Source organism: Psittacula echo (assembly GCF_963264785.1).
Source record: "Psittacula echo genome assembly, chromosome: Z".
Taxonomy (NCBI): domain Eukaryota; kingdom Metazoa; phylum Chordata; class Aves; order Psittaciformes; family Psittacidae; genus Psittacula; species Psittacula echo.
In genome coordinates this window covers 66,416,492-66,439,934 of record NC_137742.1, presented here as the reverse complement: position 1 = coordinate 66,439,934, position 23,443 = coordinate 66,416,492, and the positions used below count along the sequence as shown (strand labels likewise).

At 38.1% G+C, this 23,443-nt stretch overlaps 1 protein-coding gene across 1 annotated transcript in view; it reads right to left on the bottom strand.

The window, feature by feature from the left end:
- SNX24 (sorting nexin 24) overlaps positions 1-23,443 on the bottom strand; it is a gene marked incomplete at its 5' end in the record, with an annotated part of 94,039 nt that overhangs the window by 42,784 nt on the left and 27,812 nt on the right. Inside the window, one exon of the mRNA XM_080637833.1 lies at positions 4,597-4,680. Within this exon, the coding sequence (XP_080493959.1) occupies positions 4,597-4,680 (84 nt within the window). The remainder of the gene's footprint in view (positions 1-4,596; positions 4,681-23,443) is intronic.

Here is a 23,443-nt window from a genome sequence, read left to right as displayed (position 1 = left end):
TTGGAGTGAAACTTACATTTTAAATTAATGAGTAAGAGAGGAACAAAAAAAAAAATACCTTATTAGCATGCTGAAAACAAACTGGTATTTGGACCTGAGTATAAATAGTGTCATGAGATATGAACAAATAGTTCACAAAGAACAATCAAGATACAAGTGCAAAATATTCTTCTCCAATAAAAACTGTTCAAATACACATCCTACCTTTTTAAGAGCATTGAGATTTTCTGCTCTAACACAAAACAGAGAAGGGTGAAATCGCATACTGTATTACCAGAGAATGCTTTTTCCAGTATATCTGTAACACTAAAAGCACTAAGAAAGGCTCAGAGCATGAGCTGTTCAAACATGTTTACTGAAATTTTACTACATCTTCAAAAAGTAAGACTTAAGAAAAGAGGTATATTGTTGCAAAATATGCTGGGTTGCTTTGCCAGGGACAAGGAACAAATAAAGAAAAGTCACTATCAAGTTTGCAGAGTAAAATAAACAGACAACAAACAGATGAAGAGTAAGATGGAACAAATTGAAGAGCGGTGCAAAGTGTCTGGTTAGAATAACTGGTTTTCAAGTTTGTTTATTTTGCTGTTTATTTTGCTGCTGTTTCTGGAGATAAAGAAAGTGAACATCATTTATGTTTTTTCTGGTGTTTTAAGGAGAAATCTCTGTAAAGGAATTTTCTGCAAAGGAATCAGGGTACAAGGAGACAAATCCGAGAGTGAGACTGCAATCATTTGTGACTTCCATGTGGAGTAACTGTGTAACTCCAGAAATTACAGTGAAATTAGACTTCAAAGGGAAGAAGAAAAAGGAAAAGAAAAAGCAGAAGCATTCCATGCTTTTTTTCTTTTTTTTTGCCTCAGTCTTTAAGAATACTGACAGATCTTGGGCTGCCCAGTCCCTGGAGTTGGAAGAGCACAAGTGTGGGAAGAGTGACTTTCCATTTGTGAATGCTGAAATTATAAGGGACCAGCTGCATCAGCTGAATGCTACAAGTCCCTGGGGCCTGATGGGATTCACCTCAGAGCTCTGAAGGAGCTAGCCCATGCTACGGCAGGACGCCTCTCAATCATCTACTAAAGGTCTACTGAGTCTGAGGAGGTCTTTGTTGACTGGAACCTAGCCAATGTTATTCCAGTTTACAAGAAGGGCAAGAGGGAAGACTCAGAGAACTCAGTTCTGTTAGTCTAACCTCAGCTTCAGAAAAAAAAAAAAGAGATTATACTGGGTACTACTGAAAGGCACCTGAAAGACAATGCAGTCATCAGGCACAGCCAACATGGGTTCACAAAAAGTCATGGAATCACAGAATCATAGAATGGTTTGGGTTGGAAGGGACCTTAAAGCTCATCCAGTTCCAACACCTTCCACTAGACCACGCTGCTCCAAGCCCCATCCAACCTGGCCTTGAACATTGCCAGGGATGGGGCAGCCACAGCTTCTCTGGGCAACCTGTTCCAGTGTCTCACCACCCTCACTGGGAAGAATTCCTTCCTAATGTCTAATTTAAATTTCCCCTCTGTCAGCTTAAAGCCATTCCCCCTTTTCCTGTCACTACATGCTCTTGTAAAAAGTTCTTGCAGGCCCCCTTAAGGTATTGGAAGGCTCCTATAAGGTCTCCCCAGAGTCTTCTCTTCTTCAGGCTGAACAAGCCCAACTCTGATAAGGTCATCGACCTAGCAGATGAAAGGAAGGCAGTGTATGTGTTAGGTTTTTGATACTGTCCCCTCACAGCATCCTTCTGGACAAGTTGTCTAGCTGTGAAATGAGCAGGTTTACGATACAGTGGGTGAAGAAACAGCTGAAGTGAAGAGCTCAAAGATTTGTAGCAAATGGGGCTACATCTGGCTGACAGCTGATCACCAGCAGCGTTCCCCAGGGCTCAATTCTGGGAACAGTTCTGTTCAATATTTTTATCAATGATCTGGATGCAGGATTGCAATGCACCATTAGCAAGTTTGCTGATGATGGCAACCTGGGAGGTGCTGTTGACTCTCGAGGGACAACAGGTCTTACAGAGGGATCTAGTCAGATTTGAGTCCTGGGCAATGATTCATGGGATGAAATTTAACAAGTCTAAATGCCAGAATCTGCACCTGGAATGGAGTAGTAACGGATACAAGTAGAAACTGGGAGAGGAGCAGTTGTGGAGCAGCCCTGCAGGAAGGGATCTGGGGAGCTGGTTGACAGCAGCTCAGTGTCAGTCAGCAGTGTGCCCTGACGGCCAAGAGGGCATCCTGGAGCGCATCACACACAGCATGGCCAACTCATCAAAACAGGTGATTATCCTGCTGTATTCATAGAACCACAGAATGTTTGGGTTGGAAGAGACTTTCAAGATCATCCAGTTCCAGCTCCCTGCCATGGGCAGGGACACCTTCCACTAGATCAGGTTGCTCAAAGCCCTGTCTGACCTGGCCTTGAAAACTAGATCATGTCTTATCTCTCACAGTAATACAAGAAAGAAATGCTTTTTCCATGTGGGCAGATTGACAAACTTATTTAAGACTCTTTAAATGTTGAAGGTGCTATACAAACACAAACACTCCTTGTTTCGCAGCTTTTGCTTCATAGCTCATCGTTTAGAATTTACACTGCCTGCCATAATAAAGTGTGTGGGGGAGAAATACTCCATTGTGGTTCCAGTCGCTCCTGCAATTTTAATTCCCCAATTTTATTTTTTACATAAAAATGTGAAGTTTTATTTTTAGAAATTTTCATTGTGAAGGATAAACTTACGGAGCCACACAACATATCCAGTCTCCTTGCTCATCCTTCGATAACTTTTTAATCCAATAGCCAAGTTTTGATTCAGTGATGGTGCAGCCTCACTTTGAGCAATGTGTGCAGCTCTGACCCCACAGCTGAAGGATGTGGTCCTTGAATGTGTCCAGAGAAAAGCAACAAAGCTGGTGAAGGGGATGGAAGGCACGTCCTGTGAGGAGTGGCTGGGGGCTCTGGGTTTGTCTAGTTTGGAGACAAGGAGGCTAAGGGGCAACCTCATTGCTCTTCACAGCTTCCTGAGGAGAGGAAATGGAGAAAGAGGTGATGAGCTCTGATCCCTAGTACCCAGTCCCAGGCCATGTGGGAATGGCTCAAAGCTGCTTTAGGGAAGTTCAGACTGGACATTAGGCAGCATTTCTTTAACAAGAGGGTGGTGAAACAGAGAAACAGGCTTCCTGGAGAGGTGGTTGATGTATCAGTGTTTTAGACTCATTTGGACTCATACGCCCTTTACAACATGTGTTAACTTTTAGTTAGCCCTGAAGGGGTCAGGCAGTTGGACTATATGATCCTCGTAGGTCCCTGGTAACCGAAAATATTCTATTCTAATCATGGGCAGGGTGCATTTTAAGCATATAAATCCTGATTTTCCTCTCAAAATGCTTCCTAACTTAGTTGTATAATCTCTGCAAGGGGGGAAATATCTGAGACACATCCGAATTAAAACAATAAACAAAGAAATATTAAAAAGTGGCAGCTGATACCTTAACTGGGCCAAGAAGCAAAAAGGCAAGAAATACTTGCACATCTTAATTACAGTTCAGGTAAGCAAAATATACCTTTGGACTTTTGAGGGCCAACAAACTGATGGTTTAATAGGTACCTTTTGTTGACATGAGGTTACTTATATCCATAACCCATATATGGCTGGTAAAGCCCTCCTGTCTTCCACCAGTATAACGTTTCTTCCCTGAATGAGATCATTCCTGAGCTGATTCAGGACCACCAGCATACATGCTGGTGTGTAAACTCTTACACTGCAATGGCAGGAGCTGTAAACTCCTGTGTTCTTCTCTGTCGCTTGCAGAGAAGCTTTTCCATACTTAAGGCAAGCAGTATCAGTCAAAGCAGTTGAGTGTGCACAACTTCATTGCCACTGAGAGCTACAAACCAACAGATGTCCGGCTGACCCTGGTCCTAGGAATGAAGGACTGAAGCTCTTCATCGCAGTCCACCTCTGGCAATAGGCTGTAATTCTTTTCCATAATTTTCCTTCACAACACTTGGCCTCCATGAGCCCTTCAGCTGAACAATTAGTGGATAACCAGACTTGAAAGTACTGAGTTCCTTGTTACACATTATTACAACGATTCAGGAGACAAGGTTATCAGATATCTTGTATCTTATAACACATTCATTATATGAAGAGCAGCAGAGTGAGATGCTCTACTCAGTCTTTTTCATGTCTAGTTTCTGGTGTATACGAGTTGTTTTTTCAGCTTTATATATAGCAGGTTAGCAACATAAAGAACTAACAAGTTATTTGCCTAAATGAATAAAACAAAGTAACATATTTATTTACTATAGGAATGTGTCTTATTTTGTGACTTTACAAGAAGAAAAAACAACATACTACAGACAGCATTTTAGCAATGCAACTTGTAAACAGTAATGAAAAAAGGCGAGGTAGTAATGTGAGAAGTCATCACTCCCCTCCACAAAAAGAAGAATCCGAGTTAGTTGGGAACTTATTTCCAGATTCATGAATCACAAGATGTATTTAAGATAAACCATATATAGTAACAATTTTGAGAAAGGAAAACATCACAACTAAGGCAAAACAAAGTTACATCTTAAAAAGAAAATTACTACCTTTTTATGAAGTGCATGGAATTCACTATACCTCTTCTCCACAAAATGTTTCCTTCCACTCATAAGCACCTCTATTTTAAAGACCTGAAAATTATAAATAATAAAACAGAGATTAATGTTACTTGCACAGACATGTTCAGTAAGAACTGGGTAACAGAAGTATGCTACGCATGGAAAAGGAGAAATAAATGAAAATGCTCTACTGTTGGTTTATTTCCTCCTAACATATTCATCTACAGTCTCAACAGAGCTTGTGCTACCATCTACGCCCTAGGAAAAAAAACCAGAACAAACTCCCAAACATGGCAAATGCTTGTTTTCTTTGTATGATACATGTGACAGCTTTTGTTGCTGCCTCTGGAAGGTTAAAAGGCCAGGAGAAGATCCTCTCTGGATCCACTAATTAGTAGTCACTAACATGACATTTTCTTGATTCTCAGGTCACTGGGTCAGTTCTGAGGGCAACTGATGCGAAATATTTTGAAGTGCTCAAGAAAACACAGTCTATTAAATAAAGGCAAAACCAGCAGAAAAGCAAGAAAAGGTGACACACGATTACATCAAGACTCAAAACTTAGGCCAAATAAAAAGTTGTTTGAAATAAATTCACAAACAGTGCTTATGCCTGTTTCTGTCACAACATGCACAGCTGGATAAACACTTTGTACTGCCCACTAGAACCTTTCAAACAGGTCAAAATCCTATGGTTTTCACTGGCTAGCCAAACCACATTAGAAACAGACAGCATTTTATTAAATCCAGTCTGAAATGCATCTACTTTTGTTTGCATGCAGTAAGGATGGGACTGCAGTTATTTCACACCAATGTTTACATTACCAAAATTAGTTCAGATCCTTGTAATAATTTGTGCTACATTCTACCTTTTTGAAAAGGACTACTTCTGTGTCCTAATCACTGTGACCAGATGACCTTATTTGGGCGCACTGTTTCCCCTGCCTTTCTGTTAATCTATTTAGCCTATTTTGAGAGAACAGCTATTGGCTATTAAACAATTTTCCTCTACACATGAATAAACTCCAAGGGACCCTAAGGAATATGTTGTAAGTTCTGAGTTGTAAAGAGAATCACATGCAAAGAAAAATTAATGTGGACTTTTTTCTTCAGTTGAGACTTAATCCTAATTATATGAGAGGAAAATATGATTTACATCTTATATTCTACACACTGTATAAAAAAAATAGTTCTGCAAGGAACAAAACACTTTGGATTGCACATGAAAGCTACTGCATTGAGGGAGTTTCAAGTTATCTTGGTGGGAAGAATGGATAACAGAATATAAAACTAGCTACATGAGAAGTGACGATGAGTCACAAGTTAAGGTGTTACAACAATTCTGAATTAACTTGATATTAAATCTCCAGGAATCACGAGCAACTCATAATTCTTACTTACAACTCGGTCAGCTAAAAGCCACTACACCACTGTTGGTTTAGCACTTCTGTTGGCTACAGGGTTTGCCAAGCAATCTGGGGAAGTGCAAGCAGCTCCTGCCTCAGCTATAAGCACTCCCTTGACAGGTAACTTTCTTGTGAATCATGGCTTGGCTTGCACAGTCCCATTTTGATTTTAGTCGTATATGTGCAACTTCAGAGAAATGTCTCTCTCTCTGAAGACTATAAACCTGACATTTTTTAAAGGAGAATAGTTGGATATGGGGAAGAAATTAAATATAAATCTCTCTGTGGACCTTCTTTTCAAAGCATGTATCTGTTCTGTTCTGTGTTTCATCACTGATTAAGGACTTACAGAATTGGCTACAGAACACCGAAAAAATATGCAGCATTTATTCATTCTCCTTTTTCATCTTATTAAAGTTTTAGTTACTGTTTTATAATTTTTGCTACCAACATGACACTAAAGAATATATTTGGTGGTCACTTTCACAGAAGACACAAGAAAAGAGAACCACAGTTTCCCACGCACAGTGGCATAGTTTCCAAACCCACAAATCTGCTATCTTTACACCTTCAAATGCCTGTGACAGTATAGAAGCTTTAAGTTTGCCTCCTACCATTCAAAGCTCTTGGATCCAGGTTTAGCAGCCATCTAAAATTTACAAAACTAGACAACAGATCTGCTATGCATGAAGCTGAAAATTACTGTCTGAAAACAAACCCCTGCAGATGGCACTTCTAATCTACTTACTGTGGCACCTATGTTTCAGAAGTATAAGCAGACATTCTGTAAATATTTTCATTTAATGCAAATCTAAACATTGAATTGATTTATAAAGCAACTTAAAACCCAGAAATGCAAGTAAGTGAGATAACACATATTGTGTTTACGAACTTCATATTATTAAATGACTTTATTCAGACAGCATAAATTCTAGGTTTGCCTCCTGTTTACCAGATCACAATTCACAAGAGCAAACTAAAAGCACAGAAGTGAGTTTCTGCGTCACTATTTTATAAAATAACATGGCTTTGTGTGAAAGACAGAAACATACATTAGTTTATGAGAGAGATAGGATCTCTTCATGGATTCAAAATAGCTATAGACAAATCTCATACAAATTTAACTGAGCAATTGCAGGCCTGACAGAAAAACAATGTAAGGAAACTGGTGAACACAGATGAAAGTGCCAAAATAAAGACGGAAGAACTATGGGGGAAAAAATGCAACACTGCAAGGAAATTACTTTTCTTGTAAAAATGTTCATGTTCTATGAACAGATAACTCTGAAAAGACATATGACTTTTTATAAGTGACAGTTAGTTAAATGAAAAATGCAACAATTAATCACTGAATAAGACAAGTAAAATGCTTTTCCAATAGTCACTGAAATACCAGAAATTACACTACACTGAAAGATTTGCAGTTCATCCTGACTTGGATACAACAGACCATAGATAAAAACACCAACTAAAAAACTCTTTATGAGTACTCTTAAAGTAGAAATGTCTCACTCTTCTTGGTTGCTGCCAGAACAGTTACTAAAGATATATGCACAATGCCAGAAGATCATTATCCATTAAAAGCATTCTTCCAACAGAGTTTAACCCACATAAATGAAGTATAGGACAAACACCTTTGGATATCAATATGAATAATGTTGATATTTTGCCTAGCAGAATTGCAGATCTGCCACTGTAATTCATAACCATCCAACCTGTGAAAACTCTTCAAGAAGAAATCCTATGGTAAAAATTTTCAGGTCCAACTACAAAACAGATTTAGATATGATTTTTAAAAAGTCCTATAAGAAACCCTGAATTTTTTTTGTCTTACTTCTTTGCTTCCACTTTGTTCCAATGATACAGATTCTGTTCAGATCTTGGAAACTATTTTCTTCATTTGTTATTGTTAGCAAGTATGCCTAATTTTACCATTTTCTCAAATTTATTGGCTTCTGATCAGTAGTAAACCTCTTAATGATCCTTTTTCATTATTTACAAGAATACTTATGTTTCTCGCTGCAGAAACTGGACAGTACAATGTAGTAACTACTCTGGATTATGTGTGGGCAAACAATTGGTACTCTATCACTTTGAATTTCCAAGACAAAAAGCACAAATGGAACAAAACAGGAACCAGTATGACATATTTATATGATTTTACATTTAAAAACTACCCATGCTTTCCTATAAGCCCACCAATGTCTTAAGTGTACCTCAAGAACTCTGTGGTAAATAACATAGATACTGCTCTCCTTCAGCTCTTACCTATGTCAAATGCTTCTACTAGATACAAAAGGACATCTCTTAACTGCTAATTTGATATGAAAACAGGCAGCTTTAGTAACTTTGTCTCAAAAAGCCCAGAATGATTGGTTCAACAAAAGCCAGACAAGAATGACAAACATGACCAGGAGTAGGGAGAAAACTTAACAAGAACACTAACTTCTCAGTTTGGTTTTCTATTATATAAGAAATACATGGATTGCACTTTCATATTCACTCACGGAAAATATATTAACTACACAGTTTACAATTATGGTAAATAAATATAATATTGTGTATATTTATACATGGAAAAATTAATTCCAAAATATACCAATTTCTGAAAAATCACAGTTGAGAAATGGGCAGCCTTGTTCAGAATGGGGAGAAACAAAAACTAGAAGCAGAAAAAGAGAAGTTTACAAAAAACAGATACACTTGCCTAACATTCATCAGGAAATAAAATCCCACAAAATTCTAGTACTGTGCTTTTCTCTCTCAAGACCAAGTTTAATAACACTAATTTTATTTAAAATATTACTCTCAGAAATAAATACATCCCTTTAGATGCTTCAGTATGGTTGACAAGCTTTTGTCTGAGGAACAGCTAATGCATTCGAAGTGTCAAGAAACTCAACCTTAAACCTTTGTCATGGCTGTATGAAAGGAATTCCAGAGCAAATGAAATGACAGCTACGGTCCATGAAACACTAATCAGATTTCCATGTGTTCAGTGTTTCATTATTGTACAGACAATGGCACATTTTCTGTCTCAGTTGTTGTATAACTGGAACAAGACTATGGCATATAGCAGAGATCAAAAGATGACTTTAAACCTATTCCCATCCAACTGATCCAGGGGAAGATAATATTCCACAGAATCAGTAAGAGCACTTGGGGGTGGTGGTAACCAGAGCTGCTTGTAGCTATAGCAGCCATTTGGTATATCAGGGGTGTAAGTGCCTCATGGCAATGCTCCATACTTCTGCCCTCCACAGCAGAGGCGGAGAGAAGTACAGCATTTGGAGCCAACTCAAACTTCAGAGCAGCCTTGATAAAACTGAATCTTGCTATCCCTCAAATCAAAACAAATTAACTTATTCTGACTTCATACTTTGGAAGGGGGAGTAGCAAAACTCAGTTCTGTAGTGGGCACAGGGCAGCTCACAGGCGCAGAGACAGGCTGACATGGATCATGGAGGCATGAAGTGAGGGAAATCTCCCTTTTTCTCTCAAACGACATTCTCCCAAGTTCTGACACTTCCCTGTCTTGCATCTGCTGTTTACTTTGGGACATCTCCCCCATTCTACTTTGAATTAATCGCCACCATGACCCCTTGCTGAGACTTAAGGCCTTCTGTGCCATAGGCAAATTGCTTATAGTCACCTTTGCCTCGTCTCTATAGCAATTGCTCTCCCCACTCTACAGGAGCAGCCCCTACACAAGCTCCTGCATGGTCTTCCCACAAGGAAAATGTCCCCTTCCTGCTATGGAACTAGGAAACAAACAGGGGCAGAGTAAAGAAAAATGCAGAACACCTCTCAAGACCCCTGTTTGCTTCATTCGGTTTTGCTGAGGTCCTAAGGAAGGATGAAAAATGGCTATAAGAGACAGCAAAGGAAAAGTGAAACATTGGGCATTAGAAACTGAGAGTAATCAGAGTGCTGGAGTGGGGGGAGGCTGAACAGGAACAGAGCTGACAGTCACTCATCCTCCCTAGCAGCAGCCCTCACACCTGCTGAACCCTTTTTCCTGACGGCCACAAGAGGAGGCAGAAAACAGGAGCTGCAGAGGGGCAACGTGGCTACCGCAGTCATTTGGAGCACTGGTCCTCACAGGCAAGGCAGCGGGTTCACAGCTACCTTCACCTACTAGCTGGCCTGGGCAACTGCATGTGCCTGTGCTTCGACCTCCAACAGGACAGCTCTATTCAGAACAAGTGTTTCTTTTCACTTTTACAAAAGGACCCCGAAGAAATTCATATCCATTACACTACCCATTGTAAGATGTACTTACCTTACCTGAAGTCAACTCAAAATTTGGTTAAGAACCACAAACAGCCCCCTTCCGCAGCCTAAGCTGTGTCATGTCTGTTATACGAAATCAGACTGTTTCACTTAGTCCCAATTACAAACGTACAATATTAAGTTATAGAACAAGAAGTCTATATTAGCTATGGAAATCAAGGCTTTGCACTATGCAATTATGATGTTGCTTTCTCAGGTCTGTGAAGGACACCATGTCAGAGAAGTGAAATGTTCACTACAGGATTTCTAGAGAGTATTCCCAACAGCTGTAGCATGTGTGAAGCAGTCACCTGACCCTTCCTAGAAGCAGCCCTACTATTTTTGTATTACAATAAATAGATTTTCTACTGTGACATAAACCCATTGAGAGGACAAATATGTTGTTTCACTAACTCCTGTTAAATCTCATGTTACTGCAATCTAACTTGGATATTCATTATTAAAATAAGATGCCTCTTTACTAATTTTATGTAACCTTCAGCCATTTATTTACTGAAAAAGCTGTCTCTTCACTAACACCAGTGTTACTTGTACCAGCAACTAAGCAGCTATCTAAACAAGACTCGAGTCTCTTTAAGAACCTTTCAGAATGCAGTTTGTCTTTCCCAGCAATACTACAAAATAATCAAGGATACTCCTTTTCCTATGCACTTTTGCAGCATGGGCCTCCTCTATTCATAAAATGGCACAGTGTTGGCAGGAATTACATGCAAAAGGCATGCATAGGACTTGGGGGATATTCTTTCTGAAGATGGGAAGTTGGCCTTTGAGAAGTGTATGTCATATTTCTCAGGGTTTAGAGGAAGAGGTAGTGAAACAAATTATACTGCAACCCAGAGGGACAGTTTTGTAATTACTACAACATGGGAAGCTTGAGGGAGGCTTCTATGGAGCTGTCACTGTTGAATGAGAGTAGCTGACATATAAGACTAAGTAGTTTTCTGATTTTTTCAACTCTCTTTAAACCAATCTCTTCCAGACACATGGTTCATAAAATCCCATAGGAACTTCTCTGTCATTTCCTGAAAAATAACTTACTTGGCTTTCCAAGCCACTCCCTTGCCAGAGAAACACTGACTATGGAAATCTAATTTGTAACCTAACCAAGAAGCTACAAGATCTGACTTGCTTTTGATAGTTTTCTTTGTTAGCCCTGAAGAGCACAATTGTTACACAGGTGATACCCTTTTAAGACTTCCCTGGTACTGCGGTCCCCTATTTTGCTGACATCCTTAGAATCAAACTCGAGGAAAAATGTGCCAATCTTTTAATGAATAAGGAGAAAGTTCCTAACAAATGCTAATGCCTACAGTCACACAAACAAAAAAATCAGCCTCCTCTGCTCTATTTGTTCACCTGGACCATCTCAATGTCTCTTATCAGAAGTGTTCTACTAATAGAATAACCATGCATCTTTCTATGGAAAAGATTAACTTTCCAATAGAAATAGTATATTCGGATAAAACACTTGAATATTGCAAAAAAATAACTGATGGTGAAAGTATATTTACATGAAAAGTCTAAGTTTGATGAAACATAAGGACTTTTCTATTTTGTCACAAAATCCTTTGCTATTTTATTTGGATTCTATAGAGTCCTCCCACTTCCCAAGGCAGGATGCAATTCCCAATGACAATGAAAGGATCCCCACTTGCAGTAAAATAGCTCCAAAAAACTCCTTTTATTGAAAGGCTAGACACAAAACTAAGTTTATTTCTAGAAAGTTTAAGACTGTATTACTTTGCTTACCCTTGTATTTGCTGTCTGCAGAGTGCCTGGGTCACCTTAGACTTCCAAAGCACAGATGTTTTGTTTAGAAACAAAAATGTCAAATATGTGTCAAAGAACACATTAAAACAGTATATGCACAGCAGCGTGATAAGCACTATACTTCAAAGGACCTGGCATTGTATGCCAAAGGAGCTGGCATGTCTTATATTCCATGGTATGTCTACCATAGTATGTGAATTTGGCTTTTTTCTCTGCTAGTGACTAACTAAACACATATGAACATGAAACACAACAGTATTTAGCCACATTACATTACACACAAGCTATTAAAATCAGCTCTATATTCTTCACAGTGAGTAAATACTGGGGGTAAGAAATACCACATACCCAGCTTGCATCTTTTCTTACTAGGGTCTCTGCAGTAACCCATCTGAGAAGTCTCTGCTCCACTTTATCTGTCAACATAAGTAGTTCATCTGAACCACTTTTCAAGAGTGGTAGTCAAAGCAGTGAAAGATGTTGCCTTTTTAAAAATCTGTGCACCTTAGCAAAGATCCTTCATTTAAGCATTGGGATTAGTTGGCTTAGTGTCCACAGTGAATGCAGATATTCCTAAACCAGATTTAAACTATTCCAGCTACTGCTGGCAGTATAGCAGTAGCAGCAGGGTGGGTAGCATAAGATGCAAAACTGGTGTCAAAGTCCGGACAATGGTCAGCGCCAATGAAGCCAGCCTGGCTCTAACCAGGTATATCTGTGGGAGCTGCGGTCAGTGAAGCGCAGGTGTCCCACAAAGAGAAGCAAGGGTGAGTGTGAAGTTCAGAGGGATGCAGAAGGTTTGGATTTGACTTGAGCACAACACACTGGGGGAAGAGAAAAAATATTTCTTAATTTTCTTTTCTTAGAGTTACTTAATAAAACACAACAAGTAGCTGAATTGCAGTTTTAAGGAGAACTGCATTGGCCTTAGTGGAAGAGCTAAGGCAGCACTGAATTTGACTCAAACACACATCTGAGAAAAGGCAACATCTAAACCACTTATGGAGACTACCTCAACATGTTGTATAGGCTCAAAGCCAGTAGAAATACTAACATAAACCAATATCCAGGATAATATATAAAGTATCCTATTAGCAATTTTGCGATACAAGATTGAATAACCTATCAGAACTGGTTGTACAATTAAATATTTACCATTTGAAAGACAATTAAAATTGATTCAATGAGGATTATGTTAATTTGCAACTAGCCTCTCAATCACTTGGAAGACAGTGAGGCAAAACATCAAGCAATCACATGCCTGCACATGTATTCAGGCAGATAAAGTATTATGTATCCAACACATTTCAGAAAGATTTTAAGTTATGAATCAAGTCTGATGATGGCAACGTGAAGATAAAAACATGCATACTGCAAACAAAGTGACAGGCAACGGATGATCGAAAATTGTACTAAATGTTTAATTGCTGACTGTCACCTGAACTGAAAAAAAACCCAGTATGCCAATCTCTTCAAATGTTAACTAGAAGCATCAGAGTCAAAAAAAGTATTGACAAGTCTAAAAATCTGTGACTGTTTTTTCCTCAAAGAAGAAAAATTTAGAAACAGCCAAGCACAGGCTGCTGAAGAACTAACCTGTCTTGAACACTTCAGTAAAAAAAGCTTACAGATTCCTAAATACAGCACAATGAAGAAATAATATCCATATATTAAATTTTAGCTGGAATTTGAGTCACATTTCATATCCTGGTTCTTGGGTGAAAAAGAAATCTTTATTAACTCTACTAGAAAATTCTGGATGTTCATCACCTGCAGATAACAACCAATTCCCCTACCTAAACCTCTAAATTCAATTGGACAAATTCAAAAGTACTATCGAAAATAATAATAAGTCGCTACAGATACAATGCAATACTGTCACAGATATCACTCTTTCCCTCATTCTGAGTCTTTAAACTTTCCTTTTGCCTTATTATGAACTTACTGAAAACTCCACTCCCCTATGCAAACCTCACCAAATCTCAGCATTTTCCTGGTTCTAACCTTTTGTGATGCATATAAAAAATTTGTCTTTTCTATTCACAAAAACATTGCCATAAATAACTTATTCAAATGGGTTTTTTTGTTACAGAGGCTCTATTATTGTGAGTCTCCAGTGCCTCCCTGCAGAAAGAATGTAAACTTCACTTCACTTTCAGTTCTTAGTTGCAGTGAAAGCTGATTCTTTTATGTATTTATAGAAAGTGCCATTTCTCTAATTACAGTGCAGAAAAAATGCAACTTATCCTGTATGTGTGCAAGGTGCCATCTTATCTTCAACTGCCTCAGCAGTTGCTCATCTTTCTGTACAGCCTCTGTCCCCACTTTTCTTTTCACCCACATACATTTTCACAGGTAAGAAATCTAAATGGGTAACTACGGGACATTGATCTTATATCCTTCCTGTTTCATACTTCAGCTCACACACACTATTATTTTTAACTAACATCTCAATAACATTTGAAGAGGACCTGAGATGGAGTTAATTTAATAAAACATATTATAAGTTAATGGCAGTGCTAGGAATAATTATAATAATCTAATATTTTCTGTTACAAGACTGTTCTCAGTTACATATAGTTTTGCCAACCTTTAATTTTTGAGCTTCGATTTTTCATACCAGGTATGTGATTCAGACAGAAAATATTTTTATAAAGTTACAGCTGAGACAGTCCAAACACAAACTTAAAGAAAAATATATTTTACTTTACACGTGCCGAAAGAACAAATCAAAACCTCCAAACCCAACCCAAAAGAAAGCCCATGCCATTTCACACAAATTCCCTCAGGACTAGGACGAGAAAACCAGTAAGACAGCTGGGAGGCAAATCTGGCTAACCCATAAACTTCTGGAACAAACTCTTAACAAAACTTGGCACAAAGCATGTGCACAATGTACGTCTTCCAACGGCATCAGCATTCCTGGTGCTCTGTTATTTTTACAGTGCATCCCTACTGACTGCATGTTTATGGCATCTCCACAAAGCTCAGGTAAATTTAACGCCTACAGAGTAGTTTTCTACGCTTCAGGAGCCACTATGATATTAGGGAGCAGAAAAAAGATTAGACAATGCTTTTTAGTTTTTGTGAGAAAGAGATGCTGGACAGGAATCTACGCTATGGCACACGGAACACCACCTGAAAAGACCATACAGTGTTACCATTAGAAAAAAAAAGCAGGCCAAGGAAGACCAGAAGGGCCTTTTAGTCTGAAGTAGTCCAGCTCCTGTAACCTTGAAGGGAATGCATGATTTCATCATGTATGAATCAGAAAAGTATGTCACTGGATCTATTCACTGTGAGAACCCATTGGTAACACACAGTATTCTGCTGGTGGGGCAGATGGTAGATAAAAAAATATCAAACACCTTTTAGTCTAGAGGCCCGTACTAGGGACCTAAAAGCTCCACATGCAATGATCATATGTCTGGGGCAGTACCTATCCAAATGATGTACTCCCTTCCCTTTATTACCAGTCACCTGTTATGGGGTAGAAAAAGCAGAAACTGTTAAGAAACACTGGTTGTGAACTTAAGTACTCAAAGTGTCATTTAAACTATTCACACAATGTAACCCAGTGTCACTGTACATACTTACCTGCAGCGGTCAGTTACATGCTACTTTTCCCTAGTGAGCACCTTTTCAGCTCAGCATGCAGGATTGACAGTGTCATGGGAACAAATGAGCCCTGGAGATGATGCTCTTAGGGCTCTTTCAATGTAAGAATTAAAAAAAAACATTTAAAAAGGTAGGAAAAACATACGTATGGAAAGTATGGCCTCAAGATAAAGGCAAACGGTAACATCACAGTCACTTTGGAAACTTTAGATCTATAGTCCAAGTACTTCTGCAACACTGAACAATTTATTTCATGCTTTTTCCTAGGTTAAAATGCCAAGCCTTCAGAGACCAGTGGATGCAGAGCAGAGATGTACATGTACAGGTCTTGATTTCAGGACATGAGAAACTAACTCTGGCACTTACTCGCTTCTTCCTGATTTTGTCAAGAAGGCTTTTCAATAAGGATTGCATGTAAAATGCAGGGGGAAGAACAAGAACAACAGAAAACCAAAAGCCCACCACCAAACCTGGCAAGTGCACACACAAACTCAAATGCCTCCTTGAAGTCAGCTCCTACATGCACTGCCATCTAGCTATTTTAACATGAGAAGCTGTATCCTTGCAGGGACCACCCTACACACAGACCCAACATATCTCAACTCCTCCTTCTAGGGTAAAGAGCTAGAGAAGGAAACAGAAAAGCTATTCCAGAATATGCAGTATTGATTTTTCTACCTGAGGAAAGAGAGTCTCAGGGAAAAACAACTCCTTGCTCTTCTAACTCGTAAGAGAAGTCTCAAAAAAGACATTAACCTGCAAAACTATGAACCACTGCAGAATTTTGCTCTAGACAGCGTTTTTGGCATACGTTGACACTACACAAGTGAAAAATCATCAAATAGTATTCATACTTCTGGTATTCTTGAAATACATAAAAGGAAAAAAAGTTATTTTTCCTCAAACTTTGTAATCACTGCAATTGCTAACAAATACTGAAACCAGTGGAGGATTTTAAAGTAGAACAAACTCCTCTAATTTCTCTAAGATCACAGAAAAAAAGAGCAAACCACTTCATTTAAGTGTGTAGGTAAAAAACTGTTAGTGTTAGAAGACTGACATTTTCTTATTCCTGTATCACGTTAGCTTTCTAAGATCTTGATGATCATTTCTATATGAAATTGTAATGCCCTACTAAAACTGAACATAAGATTGCTGACTGCAAAGACTGATAGGATTTATAATGGTCTTAAAGGAAGATATTAATTATTACTGCAGTTTACTGTGACAAGATAACACTTCTAAAACAATTTCAGAAAAAAACCCCTAGCACTTGAATGCTTTTGGACAGTTGTTGCTTTATCTACATGTTACCCAACATGCTGGGTTTCAAAAAAAGTCTTCCCCCAGCATGTGTCATGACATCCAACTGTGAAATAAATAAATAGCTTGCAAAATGCTACCCATCAGAAATAAACAATGTAAAATGCATAATCCCATTCCCAGATCTTTGCACTGAAAACAACATTTTTTCCCCCCTTCATTTTCTTTTTTTAAAAAAGAACCAATGGGAAATTACTGCATGCAAAACTCAGTTTTTTAGGAAAGTAAGAGCATGACAGATCTAGTGCCAAATCTGGACTATTTAATAGTTTCATCAGGAAATCTCCACTGGATAAACACTGCAGCTGGGGCCTGAAGCGGTGGTGGAGAAAGTCGAAACATGATAGGTCAAGACCCTGTGCAATCTGACCTTTGTTGGCCCTGTTTGAGCATGGGTGAGGTGAGGGGTGCCTACATCTTCATGGGCCCCTACTAATCTAAATGACTCTGTGATCCTATGAAATACCCCTTTTAACTCAGGAGGAAAAGTAGAAAGACAAAAATATCTGCTTCTCTGTGCTCGTTTTTTGGCTGACAGTTTGAAGATCCAGTTATGTATTCCCAGCTTTTACTCTGTCACAGATTTGTAGAGTTTTGTGTTATTAGGCAGCAATTTGCCCTTCTGCTTTGTGGAGTAACTATCTTGAAGGATTAAATTTATTCTGATTTAGGATATCAGATGATATCCTGAATTTGTTGTTTCTGTGAAGATCCTGTTGCAATATTTTGAAGAAGATGGGTGGGATGGGAGACAGTAGATATTCCCATTAGCTTCACACTATTTATCTTCTTAAGAGCCTTTCATCCTTCCCACCAGATACAGGGGAAAAAAGTCAGGTCGACAAGTCACCATTCAAACAGTAATTCATTCACCACAGACAAAATCCTTCCTAAACTACAAATAATGCTTGTTTGCTCAAACAGCAATCCCAGAGGAGCCAGGAGGGAATCTCAAGCTGGCATCACCTTTGTGGTTCTCTCCATTTCCTCTGTGACTTCAGCAGTGCTTTCTTACACATTCATTATTGCCATTCCAAATAAGGCTAATATTAGCTTTTATGGGTTCTACAAAGAGTGAAATTTCTCAGACTGCTGGTGATCTAATCGTGAATATTTGCTGTTGTCACTGAACAGTACAGCATACTTCCTCAACAAAGGTTCAAAAGGTAACTAGAGGTAACTAGCAACAACTAGAGCTCTCAATATGTCATAAAAGTTGCTGGATTAATGAAAAAGCTCATCAGATCACCAGCATGTATTAATCATACACTTGAGACTACATACTTATTGATGTGTATATAACACAATGAAAGTTACTATTTACATTCCATTTTATATGATTAGGATTAAAGGTGAAGTTTCTAGCAAGAGAAGATCAATACTTTTCTATGTTCAGAAGCCTTCAAACCATCAACCTATGTTCAATCAAACATACTGGAAATTGAAAATTCAGCAGCAATTTACAGTAAAATGAATAGCCAGTAAACAAACTGTATACATTTACATAAGCAAAACTCTCTTTTTCCATGTTTATTTTAATTGCTCCAGGGTGCCATAAAATCACAGGATCTACACTCTGCTAATGCACATTGATCCAAACCTTGCAAAGATTTGGGCAAGACATGTACCAAATTTTGTTAATGTCCTAAAAAGCAGCAGAAGAAAGCATTATGCAGTCAAAGCAAACTATTATTAAATGTGTAGCAAGTAAGCGTGACTGTACTGTTGGGTAAAATAAGGGTCTCCAAAAATGCTGACAGTAGTAAAATAACCTTTGTTAGGCACAGTGCCTATTCAGTAGATAACTGAAGCAAATCCCAATCTCAAAACACTACAGAACCTCAAAAATACACAAATTACATTTGTCAACAAAACAGCTCAGTTCCTACATGAAAAGGGAAAGCATGTGGAGACAGAACAGTAAATAAACGGGGTTTAAAATACAAATCTTGTAAGCATAAGCTTTAAGATCCAACTAAAAATACATAACTGAGAGATGACCTATTTACCTGCAAGATGTGTATACCTTTTAAAGTTGTTTGGTTTGTTTTCTTGGGTTATTTTTGTTTGTGAGTTGTTTTTTTTTTTATTATTTTTAAGTTACCACAAAGCATCCATTTATTAATGAACACACTGTGCTTGATAAATAAATAAATACATTGCCTGCTTATAGCTAGAGGCATTTAAAATATTCAATACATCAGGAATAGAAGTCTGAAAATATTTTTCATGGTTTTGTTGTTCTTAAAATGGGAACTCAAATGCCTTAAGTTTTTGGTGAAAAGTCACAGTAATGACTAAACAATGACCTTATTCATTCTTTCTTCTACCCCCTTCATACAAGCTGGCTTACAATGACCTCATACCAACCTCAACAAACATTATTCTGCAGATTATGATCCAATTTAAAATAAGAATTTAAAATATGTTTCCTCTTCTCCTCACCTTCCATTTCAAGGTATTTTAATCAGTGAAAAGTTGTACTTTCTAGACTTTTTGTTAATGCAAAGAAAAAAGAGGTTCTCTGACTGAATAAAACCTCAAGTGACTTGCTTCCAAATCAGATTTGTACTGTCCCCTCTCAAGACACCTATTTACATGAAATCTCTTATAGTTTCTCTGCCTGTATAAAATGCAGATGCCACTGCACATCAGGCCTGTGTTTGCCTCTTTGCACAGACAGTCCAAAACAGTTTTCCTGATCTGTTTCAACTTGAAATGTTGTCAATATATGGATTGTCTTGCTTTCTAATTCAGTGAAAAATCTAGTTTTCCATTAGTCTCTGCCTTTCTAATTTTCGATACAGCTTTACTAAATGTAATTATTAAAGGCAGATTCAAGAAAGCAATTACTGAGCTACTGGTTTGTATCTCTGAAGTCTTAATAAGGAACAAGGAGTTGAAGTGACAGAAACATGGCAAAATCTGTAAATAAAAAAAATAAAAAAAAGGAACAAAACCCCAAAACTGAACCAAAACCCCAAACCTGGCTAGGTGTTTACTTTAATATACAATACACAGAGAGAAAAATCAGAATGATATATAAAATCACTATGATCAGTATATGTTTGGGGTAACCACACAACTCCCTCTTATCACAAACGAGTTTTAATGTTTATATTGCTGTGCACTGTATTGGAATTGAAAGTATATTTCAGCGCTGCTGCAGAAACAGCTCTAGAAAGAGATTTTAAAATATCAAAAGTGGGACTGCGAATAATGGGAAAGTGTAATTTTTCCCCTCTTCATTTGGGGATTTTCAATGTATTTGGGAGGTTAGAGTATTTGGAGGGGTTTTTCTGGACTATGAGATACGTAATCTGACTTGTCAGTTCTAGCAACCAAGTATTCAAAGTAAAATAAAAGTGATTACATAAAAAATGTAATAGGTAGAAAATATGCAGTAATTGTTTTAAACCCAAGAAATGTCCTAAAGCACAGGAAGGCACTAGGTTGTAGCAGAACCCTCTTGCTAGTTTTTAGAGAATTTCAGTAGCTGTTCTCAAGATGGCTGAGTCCAGACACACAAGACTGCAGCTGGAATATTTTCCTTCTGGGTAATGATTTAATTTCCCTTTCTGTCCTACAAAGAAGTGGGTAATATCCACAATGAAGTCAGTAACAGACGTCCCACTTAACAGCTACACCTTGACAGTACTCTGGTTTTCTGACAATTATTCTACACACACTATGGGTTGCTGTAAAACCATTTTGGTCATTTTATGTATCAGAAAGAATGACAAATGTTTATCACTTGCAAGGCAAAAAATACTGGCTCTGAGTGAGTTCATAAGCCAAACAGAGAAATAACAAAATAGAAATTAACTAAAATTGTTTTCTGATTTATAATAAACATCAACCCACACAGAGCTCTCCAACAGCCTCACCACAACAGTTCATCATATGCAGTAAATTAATTAAAGTATGCTAGCAGAGTAGCAATTAGTAACTTGGCATCACTTTCCACTGGTACAAATGTGTAACATCAGAAGAGCACCTAGCCACTCCTTGTATACAATACAAAGGTAATTCGCATCAAATAATTAACAATATAAAGGAAAGGTAGAAGAAAGAGCTGATGTCTGAAAAAATAGAGAATACAGTTAATTTTGACTGGTTTAGTTTAACTAAGATTCATGCCCCTCTCAAGAAACCTGGTCTAAGTTTTCCAGCTGAGGAAAAAGGTTTGAAAGCCTTGCAGAAACCCCCTCAGGTGATGGTATAATGATGGTATAATGATGCATAACTGAGAGCCCAAACTGAGGACTCCAGAAGTCGATGGGAATCGTGATTCCTGCTCTGAAACCAGGTGTTTCAGCTGAGACACTCTGGTACACATGGGAAGTATGGTGAGTGACTGGTGAAAACCAAATCCCCAGTACAAAAGCACTGTCCACATGGCACATGCCCAAGCCTCTCACAGTGGAAGCACAGTACCAAATCTGAGGGCTCTTGAGCTTTTTTTCATACAAATCACACTTCAGTATAACAGATAAGAATACTAAATTATGATAGCATAATTAAGGTAGCAAATACTTAACTGGATATGGTAGACTGGTACTTAATTACACATCTGTATAAACATGTACGTAACATCACAAAAAGATAACACCCGTATCTTCTCAGCAGTTTTGCCAGTGGCCAGCAGAGCAGGTTGGAAGGCAAGCTCAGTGAGACTGCTATTACAAGTGGGTAGACTACAGATCAATCTGTTAGCGCATTAGCAGGTGTCACTTTAGATACTAAAATCATTATTTTTTTTAGAAAAACATTTCATTTTATTCATATATTCAGTTTCTCTTCAAACTCACAACTTCCATGTTTTCCTTCTTGTGCAGTAGCAAACCTGGTAAAGATAGGATGTCTATGCTGCATAGGAAGGACTAAACCAACCTTCCAGACAAAAAGCCAAATGCCATGCTCCTGTCAAAACAGCTTAAATGTTTATCTAGCTCCAACCAGCTATTATAGAAATTTCCTCTCCTCCCAGAAGACTGTGCTCTGGAGCTTGCATAGTAAACTTCTTATCGTAAAACTGGAGCTAGAGTCTGTTCCACAGTGTAAGACTCATAATACAGCTAACTATAAGTGGAATACTGAATAGTACTAATCTTTCTCCTCTTTGTACTATTTCGTGTGACAGTTGATCCTCATTGGAATCATGAAGTATGACAAAAAAAAATTCAAATGAGAAAAATATTGCACATTTCAGCTACAATTCCCCACTACAGAATGCAACTATTTTGTTCTTCACTCTCCTGTTGTCAATTTTGAGGTTCTTTAAGCTTCCCCAACCAATCAAAAGCCCTCCATTTTTCAATTCTGTTGTGAAATATTGAAGAAATTAACTATTTGGAGCTTTGAAAGAGTATGTTAGCATAAATAACATATTACTATTGTGTGCTGCCTAGGAGAACATTTTCTATTTTTATTTAATCTTCCTTCATTTTAACAGCAAGTAGGACTGAAGACTTAGTATCAAAAGACAAAAATAAAGTAAGAGGTAACTTCTAAGTGGGCCATTTAAAAAACTGTGGTCAGTGCTGCCCTGTAAGACAAAAAGCCTTCTTTTTCTCTTCAGTCTTTTTGAATGATTTGACTTGTACAAGCCACAGTCATTTTGTTGCATGCTCACAGAAAATGAAAAATCTTGTATGTAGCAATATCAAATCATTTATACACAGCAGAGATCAGCTGTCATTTCTGTCTATCCTATCCTAGCAGTACATCCCCTCCCACACTTCTCTTTAGTCTAGGGGAGCTGTCAAGTTCCTAGTTTCTGACACGTATTTACATCATTCAATGACATCTGACAGTAGTGAAAGGCCACAGAAAACTGCTTATTGATCAGAGCAAAACTAGTTGACGGAACAGATGAGGTTGTATCACAGAAATGCAGCCACACTCAGGTGATGACATTTTGCTCCCTTGTATACAAGTGCTTAACGGAATACAACTTCATCAGATGATGCCACTAGTGCTTAAAGAATTGAACAGTTCTCATGAGGGTTTGTCTATGCGGTGATGAGGACAATCTATCTGTACTGGTACCAATGTATTACTAACCCATTTTGCTCATGAAGACTTGCAAACTACCAGCCAATGTGTCCTGATGAGTACACTAAGAGACACTGAAGACTCAATCTTGCCAAAACCTAATTGAGCTGACCTTTAAAAAAAAGATAGAATTACCATTTAGGGAGCAAGATCTACTCGAGATTTAGTTCTGCAGAATTGTGCGGTGCTTAGTAAAGACATTTTAAATGACCATTTTTATGCCTGGGACTCGTACAGTTTCCCAATGGAAGTGATAACTGTTCATTAGTATTTCAGAGGTTATTATATCAGCTGCATGAGTGTCTTTCAAACTGTATTGATTTCAATGCTGTAGAGTTCTTGGGCAGAAGCTCTACATACAAACTGTG